Raw genomic sequence first — 19814 nt, 5'->3', positions numbered from 1 at the left:
AAAAATACTATTGTCTCAGCCGTACTGAACATTCTGAGAAATGGGTTAAAGAAGATGAAGGGGTTGAGTAGTTTTGTTGGCACAAACCTTTTCTACAGCCACTTCGGCAATATATTTGAGCTAGATTTTCACATCACTAAACATAGTTTACTGACAAGATCTGCACGCTACGATGAAGGCATATACATATTTCATGATCACTGCTCTCTTTCAGCAGTGAACGTATTACCTGTGGGAAATTCACAATTCCACAGAAAGATATTTTTTGGGGGGAGACTGTTCTTGCTCATTCTAACACCCTAAAGATTTTCTGAGAGGCTGGGGAGTGCATTCTATCAATCTGTTAATATTGTGACTTGTGATGCTGTGCATTTACAGCATGGTTTTCAAAAGGTAATAAATAGCTTTATTTTGTTTGCCTGTAATCAAACACCAATTACTCAATGTGTCATACACATCATTGACAATCTTCCAGTTTTTTTTACAGTATTCTTAAAGTAGCTAAGACGATCTCACATAGCTTCCTTTTGAAAATCATGCTGTAGCTGTGAATTCACCAAATCAAGTAGAGAAAAAAACAAAACAAATACTGCCTATTGATCAGCATGTCCATCGTTAACCTTTTATCTTTCCCCCTTATGATACATGGGATAAAACAGTGCCTTGTATTTCTGTGATCATCTGATTTTCAAGATTAAGACATAGTATTCTTAAAACTCTCCTCTTGCAGCTTTCCATCTACGGCTGGCCACAGCACCGTCCTTTTAGCAGTGTGAGAAGAAGTTTAAACATTAGTTGTGCTACTCAACACCAGGCACTGTGGTGGAAATGGTCTTTCAAGGAGACAGAGAGCCCTGGTCCTGGGACTCACACTCCTGCTGGGCTTTGTTTTCAGCACTCTCAGCTCTGTAATTGAACTCTTAACTGACCTCATAACAGGACTTATTATGAAGTGTTTAATAGTTTTCAGTTCCTAAATATGTTAGAGGGCGCCTTTTCACCCTTATTTTCATCAATAACTTGCAAAGGAGTGCTTAAAGTTTCGATTAAGCATCTTGTTAGTTCAGTTACGAGTTTAATTAAAGAGCTCAGTTTGAACCAAAAACCTGCAAGTGCGTGTGGAACCCAGAACCCAAAATATACATGTTAAATAAACTCATTTATAGCTTGCAGTAACTGACGTGGCTTTTCTGCACTGTTTCTGTGAAGCATTGAATGAAATATTCAAAAAGGCATCATTGAACCAATTTGTTTTATGTGAAATTGTAATTATTATATGAAATGACAGGTGTGACTACAGCAAAATCCCAGGCCTTTAAGCTGCTTGTCACGAAAATGTAGAATTCTTATGGTATCAAAGCCATCCACGCTTGTATTTGGGTAAATTTATTCAAAAATAATTTTTAACAACAAAATATTTTCATGTTTCCTTCTCTGGCCTTAAGTGAATTAAAAAATCTGGATTCGAGTCCTACAGGCAAACATTAGACTGCAATGAAGGGCTGTGCTGTGGTCCTGCAAAGCTGGGCAGTAGAATTAATCTCTGTGTCTTTATCTTGTTGTACTAACCCAGTTCCCATGTCTCTGGCTGCACTAGCACCCCCATTTTCAACACATGCATGAGCGAGCGCATGACAGATCTCACCCCCTCCCCCACCCTCTCCAACCCCGACTCCGACATAACCGAGCTCGCAGATGAGCGGCATGATGGGAAGGTGGAGGAGGAGGAGGAGGAGGAGGAGTTGGAGGACCTGGAAGATGAGATCTTTTTGGACGACCCATGTTCGGAGCTGGGGGGAGATGAGGGAGAGCACTGCCCAGGCTCCAGCGAAGGCCAGGACCCCTTTTACGACCGCTCGCCTCTATTCAGTGTAGTGGGAAGGTTGGTGAGGTTTCAGGAGCATGCTGAGAGAGGAAACTAGCTCTTTCACACTGAGAAGTCTGGCATCCCATGGCCACCCTATACACTTGAACCAAAGGGAAAACAGTAGTCCAGCTCTGATCAGAGCTACGTCCAGCCGGGATAGAGATTGTAGGAAAATCGTCAGATCATCCAGGATTTGTAATAGCACAGGTCAGATGATGGGCTTTTTCTCACAAATCAATTGAAATATGTTATAATGTATAACACCGAAAAAGTAAACTTCTGATTGTCTAGACTAGGTAGAGGTTATGCAATATCTTTTCCGACAGTGGCTCATCACAGCAAACAATGACCAGATGAAGTTACTTTGCTAAAGGAATCACTTTAAATAAAAGCAGTCTTTTCTTTACATAGGGCTGTTTCCCCAGTTTCCCGATAAATTGGTTTTCCAAAGTTTTGATCTCCTCAGTTTGGTTTTCTGATCTCAAAGGTAAAAGAGTTATATATATTTATTTATATTAACAAGAAAATTGAGAAGTTACATCTCTGTGGTGGGATAACAAGATTTAAAAACTCAAATCTAGCAAAAAGCACGATGAAACTAGAGCACTACCTTGAGATGGCTGGGTTTATGTTGTCTTCATAATAACATAACATCTATTTCTTGTTTTAGGAGTATCAAGGGTCTTATTGCTAAGTATTAAATATAATACCTATGGATAATTGTTCCCTTTAACTATGGGACTGGATTAAATGTGTTACTCTTTTAACAGCCTTAAAAAACTAATAACACAAAAGGAGAGTTAAGGTGGAATGGAAGTTAAGCTGCTCGAAACACCTGGTCACAGCTCTGATTACTACAGTATGTAAGGAAGGTACTGTGGGACAGGGTAATATATCCTTTGCAGGATTACACTCCTCATCACTTCCACTTGGACAAGTCTGATATAAATTTAAGTAGTCAAAATAACATTTTAGTGACGGAATCTGAGTAAGGTCATTTGGTCAAGGATACAGCACCACTCTGCCTGTCCTGTGAACACACTTGTTTCTAGTTATACAGTATGTCCAGAATGCCTAACTCCTCTTTTAATTCCTCTTAACACCTTTCATGACTCCCATTTGTGCTTGTAGTTAACTCTTAGGCTTCTTATGTACTATTCCAGCGATACTTTCCTTTCTCAGCTTTCTGAACCGGGCTGATTGAGTGAAATGAGGAGTTTCTAAGAGGAAGGCCTGGGAGCGAGGTGGTGGAACACGGGTGCAGATTTCACTCATACTTAGGAATTCTCTTTGCTCTTTCACTGCTCCAGGAAGAACAGGAAAGAATACAGAAAATTCATCCCGGTCTTTCACATAGAATAACTGCTTTACTCAATCTGCTTTTTGCACCCTCCTGAAAATGGAATTTTAGCAGGAATAGTCATGACAACCAGAAAGCCAAGTATTGGGCCCAGCTCTCCACTACCCATAGAAGTTGGATGGTGGACGTCTGGGAACCCGCAAGCACCTTCAAGTCTCTGGATTCCTCATTTCAAACAGTAGTTCACCTGGCCGTAGCTGGAGACAGACCTTCCTTTCTAATACCATAAACATGGATGGAGACTAAACTCAAAACAGAACAAAACAACACAGTGTAACAAGAGCCAGACACCTTTAATATACAAGGAAATACAAATTGTTTTTAATCAGTATTAGCTTGCAACAAAGTACGCAAAAATTCTGATTACATTAAAATACATTACCAGATTGAAATACTATTTCCTGTCTCAAAAAAAAAACAACAACAAACTCTTCCACAACTCTGCCGGTCCAGAATCCCCTCTGCCCCTGTCGTGCCACTGCATGGCTTTCCTGAAGAAAGCTTGCAAAGGGGATTGACAATGACCAAACAGCTAGCAGTGACAGCAAAACTAGGCCTTGTTCTGTGGAATCCTTGTGATGGTGTGACCTTAGCATGCCAGATAACAGAACTTGATATGCAAGGATAAAACACCTGGGAGGTTTTATAGCTTGATCTATAAAGTATTGCTAGCTACTGTGTGCCCTGAAAAGATTATAAAAACATTGTTTCATATTTATATCTACTTCTTGTCTTGTCAACTTCTGTTTATTGGATATGTGAATGTGTAGGTCAGTACAAGTTCCGTTGTGCATGTCAGTGCATGTGAGGCAGAACCTTATTTTTCTAATAATACACAATGATAATCAATGGCAATTTCTCCTTCGTGACTGTTAAGCATAAAAGCAACATTTATTTCTGTCGTATTCTTAAAGTCCCAATCAATTGATTCACTGTTCATCAACACACCCTTCGTTTGTGCTGTGAGGCAAAGTAATCGCTAAGACAGACAAGCTGGATTTTCAGGATCTCAAGTTGAAAGAGCTGGTTTCTACTGCAGCTGTCTCTACTAGGCATGCCAGAGCACATTTCTTTTATTTTGAATTATTTTCAAATTCTATATGGATATTTCTCATTTTGGTGAATTGGCTTCTCACACACACACACACATTTATGCACTTGCAGCAGCTGTGATTCTAGAATTGTGAAGTGTGCTTATTTTAATCCTCCCTCCCCTGTTTGGTTTTTAATTTCACGTATTATTAGCTGCTGGCTCTACTGGTTAAAGCTTAGCTACGTACTGTATTTTTTTTTGTTCTTTTGTTTGCTTTTAGTTTTTATTTTGGAGTCAACCAATCAAAAAGAGCTTTTGCGTTGACTGTTTATTCTGAGCATGCCGTTTTTGCACCTCACCAATCTTGTCGTAAGCTCCTCTCCTTTAGGTCCCCCCTTTCCTCCCACCCTACCTCTGCCCTCTGCTGCAAAATGCGATGATCTTGAGAAGCAAAGTCCACACGGTGTGAACGTGGAAACAGTCGCGGTACCGGGGTCAACACAAACTAGGTGCCTTGTGCAAAATTGGCTCTTGGGACTCATGCTGAAAGGCTAGATCTATTCACAGCACCGCCACGTTCATTTTTGATGTGGCGTCTAGGGGTGTCGTCTGTGCTGAGCTGTTGCCATTTTGCACCCCCACTTCCGATATCACAGAGCAGGGTGTCTTTCAAATTGAACTGCACTTTTTTTCCCCTTGATTGGATTGCAGAGTCGGCCATGTTTGGCAAGTACTGCTGTTGTCTTACTCACAGGCCTCACAAGCTGCTACTGCATATTGCTATAGAATGGGAGGGTTGAAGATACATCACACACATCCTCTCATCCTGAGTGCGTCAAATGACACCCAAATTCTATTTATTAATATGTTTATTAATAAATGTTTTCATATATATGTGTACGTGTGAAGTGTTTTTTCATGATCCTGTAAACAAGAGTTTTATAACAGTCCATGATATGTATGATAGTGAGGTGAGACTATTACTATGTACCGGCGGAGGTGACCAGTTATAACCAATAGAGTTTTTGCTCCATTGATTTGTAAGATTATTGTGCTTCTCAAGGTCACTTGATCATCTTGCAGTGCTACTTGCTTTACCGTGACTGCACACTACATGACGCAGTAGACCGAACTGAGGGTTTTTCAGCCTAAAGGGCACTAGACTTCGCTACAGCACTGGTCACAGACAAGGGCAATCCAGAGATCTTAGTGTTGGCAGAACCGCGGCTCAGTAGACCTTTTCTTCATAAGATTCCAAAGATTTCAGAGTTACAAGTAGATTACCTATACACATTCCCTGTCATTGCTGAGAGATACTCAAGCTATCTTTCCTTGCTTATCTGATACTCCTGTCTGATCAATATTTCTCTCACTGTACAGTATGTGATTTATTACAGCTCAGGTTTGGAAGCAGGTCTGTGCTGTTTTCGCTATGACTATGTCAGGAGATCATCAGCCCTTGTGGTTTCTGTTGTTAATTTATGTGGCGGGAAGTTTAAATTCATTTTTGGGGTGATGACATGGTCATCCACTTTGTTTAAAGGCTCTTTCTACTGTGAGTAATAATACAGTTGAACTTATTTGATTTTAAAAAGATTGCTTTGATCCTTATCATTCAATGAAATGAAATGATCACAAATTTTCCCCTATGCAGTTTCTAGTTTTCTAGTTTTCCAGCTGCATGATAAATTGTTAACAAGTCCTTTTTGATTTTTTTTTTAACAGATTAATGTTTTGTACAAATCTATGCTTGACAATTTTTTAAAAGAATATCAGATGATCAGGAGCTGGTCAAATTGATAAACCTGCTTAATACCTGTCATTTAAATGACAACAATATATAGTTTTATTTTAGCACAATATGATATACACAGAGTATTACTATCACTTACAAAGGTTTAACATCTACCCCTGCTGATAAAAGAAAAACAAAGTCATTTGATGTTTTATATTGTTTGTTATAGATGTTCTGGAGACATTCTTCTGTGCAGACGATCTTGATAATGTACTAAATGCCTTTCAACTATTTTGTTAAACAGTGGGATGCATTTCACGGTACATTCCATCTCTTTGACTGACTGCTGAGAATAGAACTTTACCATGCAGAATACATCTTTCTGTCACGCTGAGCACCTGTTATTTTAGGCCATCAATATTTTGAGACTTGTTAACAATATATTGTTGAATATAACAGTGTAAAAACAACACTGTTAAAGTTTAATGATCATTTTATTTGAATACTTTAACATTTTTACATGAGAACTAGCTGATGAGTTTTAGTGCAAAAGGTCTAAACCACATAAACAAACGTGAAAAATGTCTGAACATACTTTTACCTTTCTTTATTTATTTGGATAGACACAAGGAGGATTCTTACTGTATATACAGCAACCTCATACTGGTCAATTAGAGCTAATACAATGTATTTTGTCCTATAAATTATTAAAACAATTCTGTCTAGACCAAATGATTAATTTGCAGTAATTCAAATATTGATATAAGGCTACTTCTTGCCACATCTTAATGAGACACTAAAGGCAGATACAGTATTTCATCTTATATTTTCCAATCGGCTTCCTGGTCTGCTGAGAAGACCATTAAATAAGATGAGGTGATGTATATATTCTGCTTGTACATTATAATGTGAAACTCAAATGTCCTCTCGGTGTGCAGTCACGTGGCTGTAGGGTGGTGTAGCCAGTGGGACACTGCTGATTTAGAGATGACTGCCTTGCTCTCAGTCTAGGTTTTTTAATGCAGTGCATTTCCCACTGTAACCTTGAATGCTAAGCAAGGAGTTACAGCTAATAAGTCTCTTTTGATCAGTTAATGACAGTGGATCATTATTAAACCTAGGTGCAGCCTCATATTAAGTAAAGTTGAACCAGTGATAGTTGATTCAGGTGGATTTCAAGGCAAATTATTTTCAAGGCTTAAACCTTTTTCCTTTGTGGTGGAGACTGTCAGTGAGGCCTGTTACATCGTGGTGAATTGGTGATGCGTTTTCCTCAATCTGGCTGGTCTGGAGATAAATGCGAGGAACCGTACTCTGCACCCATGCTCCTTAGCCTCACCAAGCTGTGAAACACTGTCCCAAAAGCAGGGCACCTACCCCACTCCCACCCCGATCCACAGCCTTTGAAAATCTGGAAAATGAGAATGCAGAAATAACAACAACAACAACAGTAAAGGGCACCTTTGGCTATCGCTGGAGCAGACGCAGCTTCTGTTTGGTTGCTTTGCGGCTCGGTGTTGTGATGTCCAGTGCAGTGTGGTTGTGTGTTTGGAGGCTCCCTGACCACTTTGTGCTTTTTGTCTACCTTTCTCCTAACCCCCCAACCCCCCTTGCTCCGCTACCCTGCAGGGCCTTTGTGTATCTCAGTAACCTGCTGTACCCTGTGCCCCTGGTGCATCGCGTGGCTATCGTGAGCGAAAAGGGAGAGGTCAAGGGATTCCTGAGGGTAGCCGTTCAGGCCATTTCAGGTGAGCGCTCCTGAACTTGTGCATACTGTACATTGTGAGTCAGAGAATGGCAGTGGATCGCCGTGTATTTTGTTGTAACTTATTATCATTGATAAGAAGTACCAAGCCTCTGTGGATTCAGTTTTTAGAGACGATTGATGTTGGCGGGGTTGTGTGATCACATACATCAAACTGGGCGGAGTGGTGGCTCTGTGGCTAAGGATCTGTGCCTGTGGCTGGAAGGTTGCCGGTTCAAATCCCGCAGCTGGCAGACGAATCCTACTCCGCTGGGCCCCTGAGCAAGGCTGCTCCAGGGTGCTGTACAATGACTGACCCTGCGTTCTGACCCTAAGTTTCTCTCCCTGTCTGTGTGCCTGTGTGTCTCATGGAGAGCAAGCTGGGGTATGCGAAAAGAGAAATTCCTAATGCAAGAAATTGTATAGGGCTAATAAAAGTGATGATGATGCTAAACCTAGTATTGTAATTGTACCAGCTGTACTGTAACATTTAATGGACATGTTCTTCAATGGTTCCAAAATTACCTACAAGTGAAACTGTATTATTGACAAAATGAACATGCTCTGTGCTATGTGTTTCAAATACAGCTGATGAAGAAGCCCCAGACTATGGTTCTGGTGTGCGACAGTCAGGCACTGCCAAGATCTCCTTTGAAGACCAGCAGTTTGAGAAGGTGAGCTCTGGGATTAAGTATGGGTAACCATGTGACTCTGTATCAACTCAGACAAGGAAACGGAAATACATTTCAACCGAGTGACATTCACTTTTAAATTAAGCATTGCAGTTCTCTAAATTCACAATTTTTACTTAGTCTCCATATTAATATGATAATAGGATCAATAGAAATAATAACACAAATATATGAAAAAAAAGTTGATTTGATTGTGAGCGTTCATGTGAATGGAAAACTGTTGGTGCCTTACAGTTCTTGGGTCCTTACAGTTATTTTTAGCCTGTGGCACATTCTGTGTGTAGTTTCCTACATGAATTTTCACCACTTACTCCATTTTCCTCCCACAATCCAAAGAAATCCTCTTTAGGTTTATTTAAAATTGAATTGTAGTTAATTTCCTCCATATGGTGTGTCCTGCCCATTGCTTGTCTGGCTCAATGCTAACATGTATTAGACAAAGTATTCTTGGAAGTGGATGCAAATACTCATATTTATTTCCTTGGTATTTTCCACTTATAAATATGTTGAAAAATGTCACTTTAGGTTTTTGATTGTTTTTTTTAGTTAATATTAAATTGAATATCAATTTACAGTCACTCTACAAGGAAATCATCTGTTTACTGGTTCTGATCAAGGGCAATGAATGGCTTACCAGTATTATGTTACTGTCATTTACTGTCACATTCATTAAGAGATTAATCTCATCAGACTTGTAACACTCGATTTTCAAATTAATTTGTATTACAAAGTTTAAAGGCAAAAACATTAAGGACAATTTAAAAATCCTGTCTGAGAGTATCTTTAGGGAACACACAGGCAAATTATCATCCTACTGTATGTAATAAGGAGGTGTATGAATGGATAGTGTTAATTCACATTGGTGTATTTTGCACTAAGATCCTACTGTGCTTTCAGTTTGGGGAAAGTGAGAATGTTGAATGTGCAGTGTACAGTATTTATGCTAAAAATGTGTAAATTCAAAGACAAGAACATATCTATGAGTAGCTGCCACTTAAATTCTGTATCTGCTGTAAAACCGTTTGGTTGGACAGTTCCAGACGGAGTCCTGTCCAGTAGGAATGTCTCGCTCGGGGACGTCCCAGGAGGAGCTGAGGATTGTGGAAGGGGAGGGGCAGAATTCAGACTCAGGTCCCTCTGCAGATGAGGTCAACAACAACACATGTACAGGTGAGGATGATCAACCCACCTGCTGTACGTAAGGAGCTCAGATATGGTTAGTGAGGTTTTCATGAAATAAATAAATCATAAAATAAGGACATCAAATTGGAAACTGGAAAAAGGAAATGATCAAAATTAATTGCACTAAGGTTAGGCAAATAGACAACAAATCTTTACTTAAAATATTTATATAACAAACCAATTTTCAGATCCACCTGAAGGAAGTTTGGTTCAAAGGCCTCTATGAGAATGGTTGGTATTTGGCTAGCATTTGGTTACATTAAATAGTCTTGCAGATTTGGTAGATTGTGATATTATTCATGTGGTTGTAAGGATTATATAATAATGTTTTAGTTTATAATCATGTTTTAATACTAAATCCTTTATTAATCCTTAATATACAATGAACATCCAACATGACACTCTCAGCTGTGTAATTTGATCACTGTATCACTGCAATATCCTGTGTTTGGTTTTAATTCTGCAAAACCAGTTTTCACAGTTTGCATGTTCTCTAGGTTACCTTTTGCCAGAAACACTAGCTAACGATTTTCTAAGTAGTCTGTTAATAGTTACTACACTATGCATTAATTCTATATTATACAATCATAAAAATCATTTATATTTATATAACTTTGATACTGTTAATTTCTACTGAAGAGCTTTTGCAGTCAATATGTGAGCAGGCGTCATTCAGAAACACTGTGCAGCAAAGATCAGATATGCGTAGTCAGATGAATCACAAAATATGAAATTCAGAGGATCATGAAAACAACGTTTACGCTTCATAAACACAGTGGCAGTGGCATTTATTATTAGATCCAATCCGATTTAGAAGCAGCAGCTGAGGTATGATGTACAGTATGATTGTGGTGCCATAAAAATAAGTAACTGGAGCACAGTGTATTTATCTTAAGCAGTGGGCAGCAGTGGGTAGTGAAGTGGTTTTAAGAGTAACGTGTCTGTTGGGCAGCATGATACCTTCATCCACGTGTGTTGGTATCTCAACAGCTAGCCCTGAGGACCTTGACAGCCCACTGAAAACCACCACAGACGGACAGCTGGAAGGGTCTCTGGAGCACCTGAGGATTGGCAGCGTGTTCACGTTCCGTGTGACCGTCCTGCAGGCCTCCAGCATTTCTGCAGAGTACGCAGACATCTTTTGTCAATTCAAGTAAGTTTAACTGCATTTACTCACTGTACTAACCTGGAGCCCCGAGATCGTGCTTCATTCTGCTGGGACAGGATGCCCTCATCCTTTGCCTTGTAGTGAAGATGTTGGGTGGGATGCGACAGCATTCCTCGTTTGAAGATTTATTTTTGCGGCACTTTTTTTTAACGCCTGTCTCCAGATTCATAAAAGGTTTGGTGTTTGCAGCTTCATCCATCGTCATGACGAGGCCTTCTCTACGGAGCCACTCAAAAACACTGGGCGTGGGCCACCACTGGGTTTCTATCACGTGCAGAATGTGAGTACAGAAATAAAAAAGATTGGCCTGTTCTCATGACTGCTTCTGCAAGTACAGCTCTCTGTTAATAGATGTCAAGTACCAGCGGAGAGAAATGAATGTTTGCATGCTTGAGAAGATTATTCAATTACTTTCTCATTCTTCCTCCATCACCCCATTTTTCCTGGGGTGCCCAGATGCCTCTAGTATTTTAAGTAGTAAATGTAAATTTCAAACTTCCTTTTTTGGATCTTTTGAGTTCCTTTTTCTGTTGTTTTTTTTCCAGTGAATTAAGTCATCTTTAAAAAGTCAGTTTACTCAGTGAAGCTTCAAATACAATTGTCAACAATTTATGGTATCAAGATATTCATTCATCTAGTACTTAACTAGAACAACAGTAATACTCTTATGTGTTTATTGAATTGCAGAAGCAGTGTCATTCTTTCTTGTAATATACTCCAGATTGAATTTATTGACTTACAATTATAGCACCTATTTACAACAAGAAAGTTTCTCATATTCTCAAAAGAAGGCATTTTAAGCTATGACAAAATTCTTGTTGCAGTGCTCATTGAACATGCATTTTTGTCTTGTGGCAGATTGCAGTGGAGGTGACCAAGTCCTTTGTGGAGTACATCAAGACCCAGCCTATTGTTTTTGAGGTGTTTGGACATTACCAGAAACAACCATTCCCACCTCTCTGCAAAGATCTTATCAGGTAGGCACCCTGGATGTCAGGATGTCTTTTAGAAATCTCAGAAATGCATATTGCACAGTACCGACTGGAACAGCAAAAACTGTCAACTTCTTGCTGCCAGTTCGTAAAATAGATTCTCGGATAGTTTGATGGAGATTGTGTCTGCCAGCACTCCAGTTCGGCAGCTTTCCTAAAGCTTTGTAAAGGGTCACTTCACTGTGCATTGTTAGAACTTACTTTCTTTTGTAATCAAATAGAATGCTTGAGGGTTGAAAGGAAATATAGCTGAGTACTTGTTGTCTTTAACATGCTGACTTCATTTTAATTCAGTAGCGGTATTCGTGGTTTCTTTTAAGAAACTTTAGATGCACAATCCCCACGATTTTTGTTTTTTTCAAAGCCCTCTGCGACCCTCAAGAAGGCAGTTCCCCCGAGTGATGCCTTTGTCTAAACCAGGTAAGAAGTAGAAGATGAATCATTCATGCTGATATGCTTTTTTCTAAGGCGTAAATCACTCTGGACAGCAGTAGGTAATACCCTGTGTTTGTAATGTGCATACTGTTTGCAAATCATTTTCCATTACCTGAATTAGCATAATGAATACACATTTTCTTTTAATTTTTAATCAATACATTATATGTAGCCCGACACCGTGTACCACTATTATTAGATATTTTACTGGGTTTCACCTCAGCATTGATTGCACAATTGTTGACCCACTTTATTTTAAGGGCTACCATCAAATAAGTAACCTTCCTTGTTGCTTTCCACAGTCACAAGAAGGGTACATATTGTAACTAAGTAAGGCAATTTTTAGTTTGGGGTGGCTCAGTTAGTATTTTGTTTGTGTGCTGGCTTGTGTGTACCTTTGTCTCTGTGCACTTCACTTGTCACTCAGGCCAGTGTTGCGCGATGTAAACCCAATTTGCTCTGCCTTGCTGCCTCTCTCAGACCGGGAGAAGACCATGGAGCTCATTCGCTTCCTGGTGCCTGAGATGCTGAACGGACGATTGGTGGACTCTCTGTCAGGCCACGCCCTGTCAGCTGCTGGCTTAGCGGCCTCACTCCTCTCTGAGGGGGAGGAGCCTAGCACACTCCCGCCCCTTCACACCTCTAACTGTGCAGTTATAAAAGCTCAGAAGCCGGGTTGGTAATATCTGTGACTGGAACTAGAGGAAATCCATTAAACTGTCCTAAATAAGACTAATTCCAGAGCAGATCTGTTACACTGTTCTGAATAAGACACACTCTGGGTACTTTGAAGTTTACTAAAAAGGAAATAGCATTTTTTTAATTCAGAATGACCAGACTCAATATGTTGTAATTAAGGACTAACCTTGCACTGCTTGCACAGGGTATTCATCAAATAATGTTAAAAAAAAAACTTTGACATGATATGTCTGCCTTTGCACAGTCCATGGATTAACTGACCTTTTTTGGATGTTATTTTTTACCCATTTGAAAACAAATAAAGAAATAGAAAACTATTCATGTTTATATTTTTATAACATTTATAACATTGCAACAAAAGACAAAAATATATTTTAGAGTAAACCTTGTAAAACAGTATTATGTACTGTAGGAATGACTGATATTTATTTTACTGATAGCTTGCAATTTAGCATTAATTTGTATTGTATATGCAGTACTCCCCTAAATACTTAAAACAAACATGTAGGGCATTGAATAAAATTAGTTATTTATAGGTTTGTTAAGTAATGATATAGAGATTGATATTTGATGTATAGAATAATACCAAAAGCATCATCTGTAAAAGAGAAACATCTGCCTGAATCAGTTTTAATGGATTTTCGGCTTGCCTCATCACCTCCCTATTTGTGTGTTCTGATTATATTTCCCTCTGGCTTCTCTGCTGAACCCTTCAGCAATTTTGAGAGTAGGTAATGACATGTCTTAGTATCACAGACACGTTTTAGTAGGCTGAACCATTTCTTATTTCCTGGAAAAAAAGTTTCCTGTTCTTTAAAAAAGTACACTTCACAGTGAGGTCTAGTTACTTTAACTTTTAAAACAAAAAAACTGCCGAGCCTACATATGTACAAGAGGCATCCTGGGTGGCAGTTTTGTATTTGAAGTTCCTACTAAAGCGTGTTATCATGGCGGCCACAACGAAGTAAAAACTTTTCAAAAGAAAAAATGCCCAAAAGTATTTTCATCTGGTGTTAGCACTTTGAGAGATTTCTCATCTCCACACAAGCAGGTAAATCTAGTTTACTCTGAGGGGCTCAGCTCTACTCCAGCATGAGTTTGTCTGAATGAAACTCTCAGGTTTGCCTTTCTCTCTGGTAAAATCTCACTATTCTCGCCTGATCCTTTCTGCATAACCAGACTCATTTTCAGGACCACACACACTTGTGAATGATGCTCATTTGGAGTTAAATACAAATATTATTTGTGTGAACAGCACTAAAGGCCCCCTGTCTTCAGAAGGTATGATTTTTATAAAATGCTGAAAGTGCTTCAGCAATGTGCCCTACCAGTAGACTGTGCAACAGAATCTGTTTAAACCTCAATCAATGAACAGCTAAAAACCGGATCAACATTGTTAATTTAACTGGAACCAAGGGCTTCCTTTGAACCCTCTAAATGTAAAATATTATTTATCAAATCACATATAATTTGTATGTCAATAGAGAAAAAGAAGTGTGGTAGATCCAGATCGAGCTTGTCTACATACAATACCATAAACTTGAGAAAGCTTTTAAAAACTCATCAAAAGAAAAGGAAGTGTCAATCATCAAATCAAGTATGCTCAATCAAGGGAAAATGCCCTTTCTGTAACTGAGTATAGTATCACAGAGTATTCTTGGGTTCCCTTGCTTTCCCAGAGACCTTATACCAAGTCCAGACCATTGACACTTTGAAAGGAAGCAGCTGACACGAGTTGGAGGTCCTGGAAAAGTGGTCGGTTGTTGACCAGAGCCTTAAGGTCACCGGATACTGACCCTTCTCGGTCACTCTAATGACTCTTCCCTCCTGCAGCCTGTCCTGAATCTGGTCCCAGTGCGGGCTGGGGTGGGGTGTGGTGGTCTGTGTGTTCCGGGCTGTGTCTCTGTGTCATTATCACCTGTGCCTCCTCACAGTGCCTGCCACCAAGCTGAGCACCCTGACCCGCACCACCGCGGGGCCCTGCCACTGCAAGTACGACTTGATGGTCTTCTTCGAGATCTGCGAGCTGGAAGCCAATGGAGAGTAAGTGGGCCCGGCTCTTCCTGGTGAATGAATGGCCAGATGATTCAGCAAACAATGAGTAAACCAGAGATGCAGAACACTATACTAATACTCCATCCTTCTCATGTAAAATGTTAGTCCAGTTACTGCATTAAAAACATTTTATACTGAATACATTTGATTTTCCAGGTCATACTGTTTCATAGTGGGTCTTATCCATCATCCTAAAAATGCAGAAAGCCTTGTGTTCTTGGAAGGGATTCACAGGAAATAAAATCCTCTTTTTCCTTCCCAGCTATATCCCTGCCGTAGTTGATCACAGGGGAGGCATGCCCTGCCATGGGACGTTCCTGCTGCATCAGGTAGTGTTTCCACATCCTTGCTCAGTCATTGATGAGGCCTTAATACTCACAGGTCTGATCAGAACAAACCCTCCTAATGTTCTCCTAGTTTAGTTCACAAGCACCTTTATAGTTCACATTTACCCCGAGTTCACACCAGAAGCAACATGTCAGCGCAGCGAAAGCGTAGCGTAAGAGACCAGCCGTCCAATCCACACCAACTCTGACAGTTGCGTTCCGTATTCAAACGCTACAGGCGGGAAAAGAGGAACAGCAGCTCTCGTTTGTTTTCTGGAAAACGATATTTTGTGGTAACCAATTATCAGTTATGGGTAAGTGAACGTACTGAAGATTTTGTTTTCGTTTTGAGTCTGTATTGATTGTTCAGAAGTTGAATTGGTTCGTTAGCTTCCTAATTACAGCTGTTGTGGATATTCCCTGTAGCGAGTTTATCTTAAATTAACATTTATAATTAAGTTGAAGATTCATTATATTATTGTAGATTGTGCTTATATAGTTCACTGGGTATAGAAAGTATGAGGTTTGAGTGATTTGAATGGATCTCCGTGGGGTTTATGCTTCACTCATGCGTGCAAGTGGAAAAAAATAGACTCAGAGTGGAAAGAAATGCTGGAGGACGGAGAGGACAGACGTGAGACGTGCGTCTCGCAGAGCCGGTGTGGATTGAAACATTGGTTAAAATGGAAGCGTATATGATCTGTGAGTTGGACGATTAAAAAAACGCTTCAGAAACGCTTTTGTTGTGAATTGGCCTCTATACCTCTTTATTTGTTTGCAGACTTTCCAGGATTTACATTTTCAGTTTTGCTTATGTGAATTCTTTCTACATGTCAATCTAAGTCAAGAAACGGCAATGGATGTAGAAAGGAGGGGTAAAGTAATTAATAATTATAATAATAATAATAATAATAATAATAATAATAATAATAATAATAATAATTGCTTATACTTATATAGGGCTTTTCTGGACACTCCACTCAAAGTGCTTTACAGGTAATGGGGACTCCCCTCTACCACCACCAATGTGCAGCATCCACCTGGATGATGCGACGGCAGCCATAGTGCGCCAGAACGCGCACCACACATCAACTATCAGTGGGGAGGAGAGTAGAGTAATGTAGCCAATTCATAGATGGGGATTATTAGGATGCCATGATTGGTAAGGGCCAATGGGAAATTTTGGCCAGGATGCCGGGGTTACACCCCTACTCTTTTCGAGAAACGCCTGGGATTTTTAATGACCACAGAGAGTCAGGACCTCGGTTTTACGTCTCATCCGAAGGACGGCACCTGTTTACAGTATTTTTATATATAGTATAATTGTGGCGATCTAACCACAGCTGCTTGGACAAGACTGTAGCTGAGCCAAGAGCTGTCTGTTCTAGTGGTAACGTGAGAAAGTGAAACACAGGTCAGCATCACCACACTGTGGTGGGTCACAAGGCAAGAAATGAGAACCCTCTTCCGTTTCTCCCAACAGGGCATCCAGCGGAGAATCACGGTGACCATCGTGCATGAGACAGGGAGTGACATTGAGTGGAAAGAGGTCAGGGAGCTGGTTGTGGGTAAGTTTCTGTGTAATATGTACTGTTTATGCACGTACTGAGGGCACAAAACAGGCTTGTGCCTTGTGAGTAAGATTCTGTATGGACCACCACAGTGCTACTACAGTGCCAGATTTGGCTGGTTTTTAGTCCTCTGTGCATTTATTTGACCCCACTGAATAAAGACTACTGATATATAAATTACAAATGCAACATAAAACTTTACCCCAACATATTTTATTCAAGTAAACCAGATGCAAAACTTTGTTTTCTTTTTATAATTGATCCTCGGGCATGATTTTTGTGGATGAATAATAATGCAACTTTGCCTTTGTTTCCAGTTAAATGTCACACAAAACCCAAAATAACTAACTGACCTGCATCCTACTTTCACTAATTAGGTGTGCACAGAGTTAATATAGAATAGCCAAGGCCTATTAATTTATGCAGGAATATATGGTTTGATAAAATTTAAAATCTATCTAGAGAATCTCATATGATGATTCCGATGTGCTGATATCAGAATGTAACATTTTCACAGTACTTTATTAAAAATCATATTGCAGCTTATGAAAGGAAGTGAGTTTTCCTTGATCGGTTCTGATTTGACCCTTTTTCCTCAGGACGTATCCGCAACACTCCTGAAGCTGACGAGACCATCATTGACCCCAACATCCTGTCCCTCAACATCCTGTCAGCAGGGTACATCCACCCATCACAGGATGACAGGTATGCCCACCGCCTCACTCCTTCTCCCCCACAAACCCACGTCCCCCACTCTTGGGAATGCCCTGAGAACTTATTTCCAGGGAGAATTCAATGAGCTTCTGTGCATTACAGACAGCTAAAATAACTCCGTTTCAGTCATAGTGTTGAAATGTCCATTTCTGTGACATATACAACAGACTGAAAGATAAACTGTTTACACACTGCACCATAGTGCATTGTCCCTTACTTTTTGAGTCAAATACTGTAGATCATGAATAAATCTGAAAAAGGAGTGAAGATGATCTTTTTGAAAACTTTAATGAGAAATTGTTTTATGCCTTCGAGTTCATCTCATGCTAGAAACACACAGATAGAAGACTAAATTTGCAGGGGGCAGTAAAAATATACTTATGAACACTGGTGTAATATTTTACATCTTCATGTCCCTTTTTCTTCTATCACAGTGTCTAAGTGTTCACTCCTTTGGGATCCACTTTAATAACCTAAATGCAGTGGACCTTCTGTGAGCCCTCCTGTACTTAATGGGACTGCTGATATATACAGTATACTCCCTTCTTTCAAATTTTACTATTCCAGATGAAACACCCTTTTATCCTTTCATGAGGAAAAACATCATGGGATTTTTCTAGTGATGGGCACGCCATCTTCCAATGTGCTCCCATCTCCTTTCTACAATAGCCACTCCTCAATGTTACTCCCCTACTCCAGTCAACTAGCAGCGAACTGCGGGTTGCAGTCTCTTCAAGGCTCTGTCCTTCTTCTAAATCTTTCAAACTAAACTTTTAAAATCATGGCCCCAAGTGTCTATGCTGTGATCACTGCAGAGGTCTGCAAAAAGATCGTAGCCTTCAGTTCCCCGGTACAGTAAGCACCTTCGTGTGAGACCTGCACAGCACAGAATGACACAGCGCTAAAACAACTGACTTCTTCATGGTCAAACCAATATAAACATGAGGAATTTTTTTGGTCTCATAGAGTTAGACTTCATGTTGAGTTTTAATTAACATGCAAAAGCTTTTCCTAAACAGCCAAGTGGCATTCTGACTCAGCCTAGTACTGTCAATGCACGTGTTGTATTTTTTGCTGCATCTTTGTAGGGCCTCATTCTCTTGATTTTTACACATCAATTATTTCTTGAAGGTGAAGTGGTTAGAATTGGGAGTCTTTGGAGCGGATGCGTGATTTGGGAGTTTGTCTCAGTTGAGCAAAAACACTCTTCTACAATAACGCTCAGCACTTTGACCACTGAATACTCCCACTCAGTGATTTTTACATACATGTAGTGTCACTTTCTACTCTTGAACAACTGCATTATTCAGCAACACCATTCACAACATTTCAGTGCCACTGTAACAGGGCTGAGTCCAAGCTGTTGTCTGCTACTCTGAACACTTCTTTTGTCTTTTGTCCACCTTACTTCAGCCCAGTGTTCTTACATTGTCATTTGTACAGTTTCTGAAAAATTAAATCCTTTTATGAGTGGTGTGATGTAGTCACAATGATTTGCACACTGAAACTCAGAACTCTTATCCATTGGATTTGTTCAGTTTCCCATCCTCCACAGACTTCTAATCTAAGCATCTTTACTTTGAAGATAACTCAATAAAAACAACTGCAATGTTTTCTTTGTTGCCAGAACCAAAAAAAAGATTTGAGAAAGTGATGGGTAAAAGATTCAGCAATAAAATATGTTAAAACCTGCATTGAGATAGCGATAATATCTACACACCAGTGCACGGCTCCTATTACAGAGAGAAATACAGTACAAACACAATAGAGATGTGCAGCTGGAACGGAACTGATTTTTTCTTTCTTTTTAACCCCCCTACCCCATTTCCCTAACTTTTCCTTTACTGAAGCAGCTGATGCTCTGCAAAACAAAAGGTGGTTCTATCTGTCTAGATCAAGGAGGTCACTCACTATGAATAACAGGAATAAAGAGCCGGAACCCTGTTCTAGTGGTATATAGACCAGGCCAAGTATCTTCCAATGAATGTTTTTTTTAAGAATTTAAAACTGCCATGTGTAGCATGCAGTTTGCAATTTGTTGTGCCCAAGAAGCGTTGCTTTAAGGTGACGCAGCATTTGAGGGATTCCTACATATATTACGATTGAGTATTTGAAGTTATGGATGAGTTATTCACTACCACTAACTGGATTGCTAACTTGAACTGGCTGTTAAATACATCTGTGTCGTTTGTTCTGTTCTCATTTTGTACCTTGAAATGCACTTCTCCCGACCTATGAGGC

At 39.8% G+C, this 19814-nt stretch overlaps 1 protein-coding gene across 21 annotated transcripts in view; it reads left to right on the top strand.

The window, feature by feature from the left end:
• Positions 1-19814, top strand: part of kif1aa (kinesin family member 1Aa) — a 90886-nt gene that overhangs the window by 50200 nt on the left and 20872 nt on the right. For 8 of the 21 annotated variants that reach the window (XM_088615294.1, XM_088615284.1, XM_088615277.1 and 5 more), the window contains 12 exons: positions 1574-1882; positions 7625-7743; positions 8328-8413; positions 9466-9601; positions 10604-10766; positions 10971-11061; positions 11640-11758; positions 12138-12193; positions 14842-14950; positions 15225-15291; positions 16772-16856; positions 17459-17564. In XM_088615294.1, coding sequence (XP_088471420.1) covers positions 1574-1882; positions 7625-7743; positions 8328-8413; positions 9466-9601; positions 10604-10766; positions 10971-11061; positions 11640-11758; positions 12138-12193; positions 14842-14950; positions 15225-15291; positions 16772-16856; positions 17459-17564 — 1446 coding nt within the window. Of the gene's footprint in view, positions 1-1573; positions 1883-7624; positions 7744-8327; positions 8414-9465; positions 9602-10603; positions 10767-10970; positions 11062-11639; positions 11759-12137; positions 12194-12640; positions 12884-14841; positions 14951-15224; positions 15292-16771; positions 16857-17458; positions 17565-19814 lie in introns of all 21 variants that reach the window. The other 13 variants (XM_088615371.1, XM_088615415.1, XM_088615351.1 and 10 more) reach the window with 3 other exon arrangements.

The sequence above is a fragment of the Lepisosteus platostomus genome, chromosome 2, assembly GCF_059453375.1.
Source record: "Lepisosteus platostomus isolate fLepPlt1 chromosome 2, fLepPlt1.hap1, whole genome shotgun sequence".
Classification (NCBI taxonomy): Eukaryota; Metazoa; Chordata; class Actinopteri; order Semionotiformes; family Lepisosteidae; genus Lepisosteus; species Lepisosteus platostomus.
Note: the sequence above shows the minus strand (reverse complement) of the source record. Positions and strands in the feature narration are given on the sequence as shown.